The sequence below is a fragment of the Sarcophilus harrisii genome, chromosome 1 (genome assembly GCF_902635505.1).
Source record: "Sarcophilus harrisii chromosome 1, mSarHar1.11, whole genome shotgun sequence".
NCBI lineage: Eukaryota > Metazoa > Chordata > Mammalia > Dasyuromorphia > Dasyuridae > Sarcophilus > Sarcophilus harrisii.
This window is the reverse complement of record NC_045426.1, coordinates 636,074,943-636,084,842: the sequence shown is the minus strand read 5'-3', so window position 1 is coordinate 636,084,842 and position 9,900 is coordinate 636,074,943. Positions and strand designations below refer to the sequence as shown.

At 35.7% G+C, this 9,900-nt stretch overlaps 1 protein-coding gene across 1 annotated transcript; it reads right to left on the bottom strand.

The window, feature by feature from the left end:
• Positions 1-504: 504 nt before the first annotated feature.
• Positions 505-1,006, bottom strand: LOC100914101 (40S ribosomal protein S25). The gene has a single exon (XM_003760423.3). It carries the CDS (start codon positions 945-947, stop codon positions 573-575), a length of 375 nt encoding a protein of 124 aa, XP_003760471.2. The 5' UTR covers positions 948-1,006; the 3' UTR covers positions 505-572.
• Between the last annotated feature and the right edge of the window lie 8,894 nt (positions 1,007-9,900).

Genomic DNA, 9,900 nt, shown 5'->3' with positions numbered 1-9,900 from the left:
ATGCTCCATTCAAAGTTCAAAGATCCCTTTCAACTCTTGACACTCTATGAGCACTAAAACACTGAGAGAAAACAAGTATGGCTTACTGGGGAAACAGAGTTTTCAAGTGTGGAAATAGCAGCAAATAAAGATGGGGTGGGAAAGATGGCAAAATTAGCTATTTTTTGACCTTTACACCATTTCAGGCTAGGCCTGGTAAGAAGAACTAGGGAATTACAATAAAGAGCTCATTGCTCTTTTGTTACTTATTAGTTTATTTTATTGCTTCTGTAATAATAATAACGCACTCCTGAAATCCGGAACATCAAGAGGAGAGCATGGCAGGAAGGCAGCAATCTGGGAGGACTTCCTGTAGGTGATTTTTTTTTTTTTTAGTTTGGGTCCTCTTTGGTCTGATATTCAAAGCCTTGCATTAATTTGACCCTGGCTAACATGTCTATCTTCATATCCTACTCCCCTCCGTACTTTAAATTCCAATCAAAATTACTCTAACCATGCCATTCTTTTTTTTTTTTTTAAAGTTTTTGAAAACATTTTATTCTTGGAAATGTACACAAAAATGTCAAACCATTTCACGCATCTTCAGCAGCTGGAGCATCTCCACCCTTGGTGTTCCTAGTATATATCACTTGTGCTCTGTGTTTGGAAACCAGCTTAATCAGACCTTTACTGAGCAGTTCTTGGAGGGCTGCACAGGCTAGAGAACCCCGAATCTTCAGTCTTTCTGAGACTACTGCAGGGGTGATAAGTTTATAGTTGGGAACCTCCTTGCACAGTATGCCATACGTTGCTTTGTCAAACAGAACCAGATTGTTGAGTTTGTCTCGCACTTTTCCCTTGGACCACTTCTTCTTCTTGGCTTTGCCCCCAGACTTGTTCACTGGGTCCTTGTCCTTCTTGGCAGACTTGCCGGCATCTTTCTTCTTCTTGTCGTCCTTGGGCTGCATGGTGAGCTTCAGGAGCGCCTGCTGCTACCGCCTCCAAGCTAAGATGTCCGACAGAAAGCCATGCCATTCTTTTTACTGTCTCCTTGCATTTATTTGTTGGATAAAGTCATCAGAGATCAAATTAGCATAGTGCTTTTTAAAGTGAGCAAAAAAAAAATACTCACCTAATAATAACTTTGTAAGGTAGGTCACAAAAGTATAAAAAGCTCCATTTTACTGAAGAGAAAACTGAAGCTCAGAGAGAAAATATCACTTGCTCAAGGTTATTTAACCTCTAAGTATTAAAGCTAAGACTTAAACCAAAATCCTCTCATATCATGTCCAAGGATTTTTCTATTACACTACATTGCTTCTCTCTTAGGCTTATCAACCTACTGCTTTCCTCCATCAAAATTCTAGTGCCCTTCAGGATCTAACTCAAATGTCCCCTCCCATAAAGCTCCTTTTGTTCTCTTGGTGTGTGTGTGTGTGTGTGTAAGAGAGAGAGAAAGAGACACAGACAGATGGAGACATCGATAGAGAGAGATGCAAACACAGACAGAGAGACAGAGAAAGAAAGAGAGAAAAAGACAATAAGAGAGAGAGGGGAGCAGACAGAGATAGACACAGAGAGATACAGACAGAAACAAAAAAAAAATAGACAGAGATGAAAAGATATAGAGATGGAGACAAAGATAGAAAGAAACATAGAGAGAAAGACAGAATGGTAGAGAGATGGAGACTGAAAGACAGACAGATAGACAGAGACAGAGAGGTACAGATACAGGAAGAGAAAGAGACAGAGAAAGAAAGAAATAGAGAGAGAGATACTCATAGATAGAGAGAAACAGAAAAAGAGAGAGATGGAGAGACAGAGATGCAGACATAGAGATAGCAACAGAGAAAGGCAGAAAGAGAGATGGTGAGAAATGGAGACAAAGACAGAGAAAGAAAGAAAATAGAAACAGACAGAGACAGAGAGAAAAAGGCAGGTTTAGGTTTGAAATACATTTTGAGTTTTGATGATTGAAGTGTAATGGATGTTAAAATGCCCCTACAAACTCTCTTTCAAAAGTTGTTTGAACCCATATTTTAGACTGTGTTAGGCTGATGGTCTAAGCCCTAGGCCTATATCATATTAAGCACTGAACTTAAGCTTAAGTAGTAAGTACTTAAACATATCAGCTCTAAATTGCTCCCTATTTAGTGCACAGCCGGAGGACTCTCTGATTTTATTTATTTTTCTAACTTTAAAAAGGCCTATCCACAAAGCTATTTATGGATATTCTCTGAATGTCACTGAGATGGGATGTTGCAGTAGGCAGTCTTTAAGACTCTTTTCCCATTCTAGAATTGTATGATTATTTACTATTATATAAATGGGAGTTCAAAAACCTTCAAAATGATGAAGTCAATGCTGTATGGATGTTAAGGATTATAGTAATCACCAGAATTTCTATAATACTTTAAGATTGACAAATAATTTTACATATGTTATTGGTTTTGATCCTCATGTCAATCCTGTGAGATAATTATTCTTACTCTCCCTATTTTATGAATGACAACCATGAGATAGATAGAAATTAAAGGACTTGACCAGGGTTACACATCTAGTAACTGTCTATGGTAGAATTTTAATTGAGGTCTATTTTATTCCAAGTCCAACACTCTTATTTACTGTGCTATTTAGTTATCCTTGTGTTTTCATTATGGCATGTCATCTATCTCATTTTGTCTTGGAAGGGTTTTAGAATCCTGAAGGATATAATTGAGGACCACAATCTCTAACAGTTCCTCTTAAGCTGGAAATACTCAGAACTAGTCTACACATGATTTCCAAAGATCATCTAAGAATCAAAAAAAGTCATTTATTCATTTGTCTTTTATTTAAATAAGCATCTATGGAACATCTATTATATGCCAGGAGTTTGTTTGATGCTAGAAAAATAAAGACCAAAATTAAATAGTCATCTCTCAAAGAGCTTATTATAGAGATATAGATATAGATATACATATGTATATCTTTGGTGAGGTGGCTAAAGCAAACCCACATAGGGAAATTGAAGCTCAGAGAGAAGTGATTTTCAAAAATTCCAATGCTGATAAGTTTCAGAGTCTCTCCAGCTATTCCATCTTCCCACACAGTACCCCTTCCATTGACTATACCATGACTATGGCCATGGCATTTTATATAAACATGTCCTTTGACAAACAGATAATCCCATATTCTTTTAGAACATTTTATAGTAGTGGTAATAACAATGTAGTAGTAGTAGTGGTTGTTGTTGTTGTTGTAGTTATAGCAGTAATAGTAGTAATAGCAGCAGCAACAACTAGAGGAGGAGGAGGAGGAGTGGTGGTAATAATGGCAGTGCAGTGCAGTGGCAGTGATGGTAATCACAGTGGTGGAAATAGTTGTGATTGTGTTTATTGTTGTCATCATAATGATAATGATAATATACAATGACTCATGGTAAATGCTTTGGAGAGAAGAAACTAAAGTCAAATCCAATTTCTATATGGACATCAGAGAAAGTTCTTTGAAGTGGATAAATATTGGTTTTAAAGAATAGGCAGGAATTTACCAGGTAAAGGTGGGAAAGGGGGAAATAAAAGTACAGGAGAAAGTGTAGGCTGTGGAAATGGAATAGATTAAAGACTTTACTGATGTGATTTGAGGACCAAGATGATGTAAGTAATTGTAGATAATAAATGATGGCAGGCATCAAAGTTGGGGTTCAGTCATGTAAACAATACCCAATATCCATTCTCTTTGGCATAAGGTAGACTTATTTAGGGAAGAGATTAAAGACAAAATGAAAGGATACAATAGACAATAGGAATGGTAAATATGAAATCAAGTGGGGACAGCATATGAAAGACAAGTTTCTCAGTGGAACTCATAATTACTTATTATAAAGGGAGCACCCCATGAAGGTATGCTCTTAGCTGGCAGGCTAAATTCTGAAAGGGACTTAACAATTTAAAAGAGTTAGTTAGCTGGGGGTGGAGTCAAGATGGGGGATATCAGACAGATTTTTATCTGAGTTCTTTTTGGCAACTCTAAGATCAACACCATATTTGAACTGGTTTTGGAGTTACCGAACCCACAAATATTTGGAGTATAAGCTTCCAGCAAAGGATATTTTGGAAGCACTTGGAAAAAAGGCCTATTTCAATCAGGCACAGAAGAGGTAGTCAAAGGCAGGTACAGAACATTAACCCAAGGAAGTGTGGCTTCCGTGTACTGGGGAATCTACTGGAGATTCTTAGCCAAAATACAGCAGTATTGGCTACTCTGTCCTAATTAAGGAGCCAATGGGTCAGCAAATTAGTTGTGAGATATCCAACACAAATACAAAAGGCAAATATTGAGCCTCTGAACCCCAAACTAATGCTGGGATTTGGTAGTATCCACACAGCACCAGAAGGAAGTAAGTAGCACCAGCCCAGAGCAGCATAAAGTTGTTTACTTGTATAGGAAACTTGGAACAATCTCCCTCTTATGTTAAGAGCAAACATTAACCTTTAAAGAATGAGCAAAAAAGCAAAAAGAAATCTGACCATGGATAGCTTCTGTGAAGACAGAGAAGAACAGACCTCAACCCTAAAGGCAAATCATCTCCAAATGAAGCCCCAGAGGGTTAGATGACTTATTCCCCATCTCACGTGACTCTCTTGGAAGAATTTAAAAAGGGTCTTAAAAGAGAATTAGAAAAAAATGGGGAAAGGAAATGAGAACTTTGCAGGAGAGTTTGGAAAAGAAAACAGGAATTATGTGGAGAAAAATGCTTAAAATAGATTTAGTGAAATGGAAAAATCTTAATTCCTTACAAAATAGATTTGATGAAATGGAAAAAGCATATAATTCCTTGCAAAATAGATTTGAAAAAGAAACAATTCATTGAAAAATGAATTTGTGAAATGGAAAAAAATCCAATGAATAAAACAGCTCATTTATAAGTTCAGTGGGTCAAATACAAAAGGAGATTAAAAAGCTAATTGAAGAAAATGATTCACTAAAAATTAGAATTGAGCAAATGGAAGTGAATGACTCAACTAGACATCAAGAATCAGTGAAACAAAACCAAAAATTGGAAAAAAAAAAAAAAAGAAAATGTAAAATATCTCATGGAAACAAATTTACCTGGAAAATAATTCTGGGTGAGATAATCTAAGAATTATTAGACTACCTAAAACCATTTTGAAAAAAACAGCCTAGACATCATTTTTCAGAAAATCATCAAGAAAAACTGCCTTGATGTCCTAGAACCAGAGGTCAAAAAGAAATTGAAAGAATTCACCAATCACCAGTCAAAATGAAAACTCCAAGAAATATTGTAGCTAAATTTCAGAATGATCATATCAAGGAGAAAATATTGCAAGCAGTCAGAACGAAACTATACCAATATCAAGGAACCACCATAAGGATTACCCAGGACGTTGCAGCTTCTCCGTTAAAGGATAAAAGGGCCTGGAATCTGATATTCCAAAAGGCAAAGGAACTGGGATTGCAGCCAAGAATCAACTGTCCAACAAAATTAAACACAACCTTTCAGGGAAAAAGATGGGACTTCAATGAAACAGGTGAATTTCATTTACTTTTGATGAAAAGACCAAAGCTGAACAGAAAATGTGATCACCAAATACAGATCTCAAGAAAAGCATAGAAAGTTAAAAATGAAAGAAAAAATACTTGTTTCTTTTAAAAGTATATATATATATATATATATATATATATATTGCTATATGGGAAGATGATAAGTTTAACTCTTGAGAACTTTATTTCTGTTAAGGGTATACTTAGAGAGTGCAGGTATAATTTGATTTTATTGTGATGATGTAAAAAAGAAACTAGAGGTAGAAATGAGATTGTACTGATAGAAAAGGAAAATAGAGGGGAAATGGGGTGGATTATATCTTATGAAGAGTCAAAAGGGACCTATTACATTGAAGGAAAGAAGGGAGAGAGATGAGCATTGTATGAATCTTACTATCATCAGATTTGGCTCAAAGAGAGAATATAAGACATATTAAGCTTCACAGAGAAACTTGTTTCACCCTATAGGGAAGTAGCAGGGAAACCAGGAAAGAAAAGGGGAAGGCTAATAGAAGGAAGAACAGAAGTAGAAGGGAAAAGGTATAAAAAAGGAGAAGGGGCTGTAAAAGGGCAGGGATTTTTGAGGGAAGTGGTGGTCAGAAGCAAAATATTGGAATAGAAGGAAAGGGTAAAGGAAAGAGAAAGTATAACTTGGGGAAAATAAGAGGACAGGAAATAGAGTTAGTCATTTTAACTGTGAATGTAAATGGAATGAATTGTACCATAAAATAGAAGCTGATACCAGACTGGATTAAAAGTCAGAATCCTACAATATGTTATTTACAAAAAATGCATTTAAAGCAGAATGATACACACAGAGTAAAGGTAAAAGGCTGGAGCAGAAGCTATTATGCTTCAGCTGAAGTAAAAATAAACAAGTGTAACCATCCTGATCTCAGATCTAGCAAAAGCAAAAAATGGATCTAATTAAAAGGAATAAGAAAGGAAACTGCATCTTGCTAAAGGATACCATAGATAATGAAGTAATAGCAATACTAAACATATGTGCACCACATGGAATAGCATCCAAATTCCTAGAGGAAAAGTTAAGATACCTGCAAGAAGAATTAGAAAGCAAAACTATACTAGTGGGAAATCTCATCCTTGCACACTCAGAACTAGATAAATCGAACCATAAAATAAATAAGAAAGAATTTTGGAGGCAAATAGAATTTTAGAAAAGTTAGGTGTGACAGACCATTTGAGAAAATTGAATAGAGATAAAAAGGAATACATTTTTTCTTGGTGGTACATGTATTAGGACACAAAACCCTCAAAATCAAATGGAGAAAGGCAGAAATAGTGAATGTACTTTTTTTTTTCAAATCATGACACAATAAAAATTACATGCAATAAAAGTTCAGGAGAAAATAGAACAAAAATTCATTGGAAACTAAATAATCTAATCCTAAAGAATGAGTGGGTGGAACAACAAATCATAGGCACAATCAATAATTTCATCCAAATGAATAACAATAATGAAAAACATACCAAAATTCATGGGATACAGCCAAAACAGTTCTAAGGGGAAGTTCAATATATCTGGATGCTTACTTGCATAAAATAGAGAAAGAGAAGTTCAATGTACTGGGCATGCAACTAAAAAAGCTAGAAAAAGAACAAATTTTAAAACCCCAATTAAATACCAAATTTGAAATTCTGAAAATAAAAGGGGAGATTAATTAGTTGAAAATAAGAAAACTATTGAAATAATAAAGAATATAAAGAATTAGCTTTATAGAAAACCCAACAAAAATGATGAATATTTATTGAATTTGATTAGCAAAAGGAAAGAAGAAAATCAAATTGTTAGTATCAAAAATGAAAAGAGAAAACTTTCCACCAATGAAGATGAAGAGCATTAATGAGAAGTTATTTTGCCCAAATCTATGCCAATAAATCTGATAATCTAAGTAAAATGGATGAATACTTACAAAACATATATTGTCCAAATTAACAGTAAATGAAATAAATTACTTAAATAGTCTCATTTTAGTAAAATAAATTGAATAAGTTGTTAATGAACTCCCTAAGAAAAAATCTCCAGGGCCAGATGGCTTTACATGTGAATTCTACCAGACATTTAAAGAACAATTAATCCTATATTATTCAAACTATTTGGAAAAATAGGGAAAGAAGAAGTCCTACCAAATTCCTTTTATAACATAGATTTGGTTCTGATATCTAAACCAGATACATTGAAAACAATGGGGAAAAAAAACTATAAACCAATTTCCCTAATGAATATTGATGTAAAAATCTTAAATAAAATATTAACAAAGAGATTACATGAAGTTATCCCCAGCATAACACACCATGACCAAGTAGTCTTTATAGCAGGAATATAAGCCTGGTTCAATATTGAAAAACTATTAGCATAATTGACTATAGCAATAACCAAACTAACAAAAATCATTTGATTATCTCAATAGTCACAGGAAAAGCATTTGATAAACTCTATTAAAAACACTAGAGAGTATAGGGATAGAAAAGTCCATCTTTTCAAGGCAATTCAGGGCAAACTAGAATCATTCCCAATAAGATCGAGGGTGAAACAAGATTGTCCACCATCACCATTACTATTCAATATTGTATTAGAAATGTTGGCATTAGTGATGAGAAGAAAAAGAGATTAAAGGAATTAGAATCGGTGAATGAGGAACCCAAATTATCACTCTTTGCAGATGATATGATGGTATACTTAGAGAATCAACTAAAAAAACCACTAGAACCTGTGATGACCACATTAGCACCCAGGATACTTTAGAATCAGCCAGAGTCTGGATAAGCAAAAGTCCTTGATCTTTATTCTTTGTGGACTAGAGCAGAATGGCAACAGGAATCTGGCCAGGAGTCACTCTGGCTTTCTCACTCCTCCCTTGAATCCCCCTTCCTAATCTCTTTATACACCAACAGATCAAGCCCACACAGAATGGTGGGGCAGGGTATTTTCCAAGCAAATGCTAATAGAGTATTGTCCAATTGGTAATTAGCCTTAAGTGCTTGCTTGTCCAAATCTCAGTGCATCTGCTCAGTTTCAGCCCATTACATCTACCACAAAGACAAACAAAAAAACAAAAGAAAGTGGTAAAAGGAGGTGATCATGCTCCCCTTGACTTGTCAGGAAGGGAGGTGAAAGCACTAAAAAGAAGATGATCATGCCCTCCCTTACATCTCAGTAAGGGAGAGGAAAAGCAGGGATTTCTGGGCTGAAGGGTCTTATCAAAAACAGGTATGCACAAACCCATCAGCATGGGAGGTATTACACAAGCACATAGCAATAACGCACAGGCTATTAGTAATGACTCTCCCCACACTCAGTGCAGGCTCAATGTGGTGTAACAAACATGAATTATGCTTGCAAATAGTGGTATAACAAACAATATAAATCGACATGGTGTTGTAAAAGATTTCTAGAAGTCCTAAAAGGAAGGTATGTAAACAACAGTCACACATACACCTTCTTCAGCAGCCAAGAGATAGTCTGAAACCAATCTATTGTCCATTGCTTTATATGTCAGGGAATCCAATGATCCCCGCAAGTTTTTGAAGTCCTGCAACAGTCTTTTTATATGTTAGCGAATCCAATGATTCGTGAAGATTTTGAAGTCCTGCAATAGTTTTATCATTTTTCAGAAAATCCAATGATTCCTGAGGGTTTTCAAGTCCTACAACAGTCTTATGTCTCAGAGAATACAATGATTCCTAAGGGGTTTGAAGTCCTACAACAATCTTATCATGTCTCAGAGAATCCAATAATTCCTGAGAGTCTTGAAGTTCAACAATTTTTGATGTCCATGTTTCAGATGTCATAACTGCCATGCTCTTTCAGTGGTGGACACAGTCAGCAATGGAATCACCTGATGTTTCTTGGGTCTTCTCCTTCATTTCAAGGGTCTGCTCAGTTTCTCTCCAATGGACAAGGTGAATACGGCTCATTGGCACCCATCTGATTCCTTCTCCACCTGTAGAGATACAAGCAAATCCTCTCCCCCAAGCAGTTAACCTATCTGGTCCCTTCCATTCACCACTTTCTGGGTCTCTCTACATCACCTGGTGATTATCTAAAGATACTGGAGCTGCTCGTACTGGACACTGCCCTTCTGGTGGGTTATAAAACCTGTCTGCTGGAGCCAGTGCATCTTTGTCAAAAATCAAGAAGTTAATAGTATAAAGGGCAAGATTTAGAAATTATCTAGGGTTACCTGTGGCTCCCCCTTTCTTTTCTTTTTGGAGGACCATCTTAATGTCTCTCTTTCTTCTCTCTATTATTGCCTGTCCTTGAGCATTAAAAGGTATGCCAGTGGTGTGTAAAAATCTCATAATATGCACAAAAGTGTACAAAATGTTTAGAAATATATGCAGGTACCTTAT

Coding starts and splice junctions, on each gene's coding strand:
- LOC100914101 (XM_003760423.3), bottom strand. CDS start 947: ATGCAGCCCAAGGACGACAAGAAGAAGAAAGATGCCGGCAAGTCTGCC.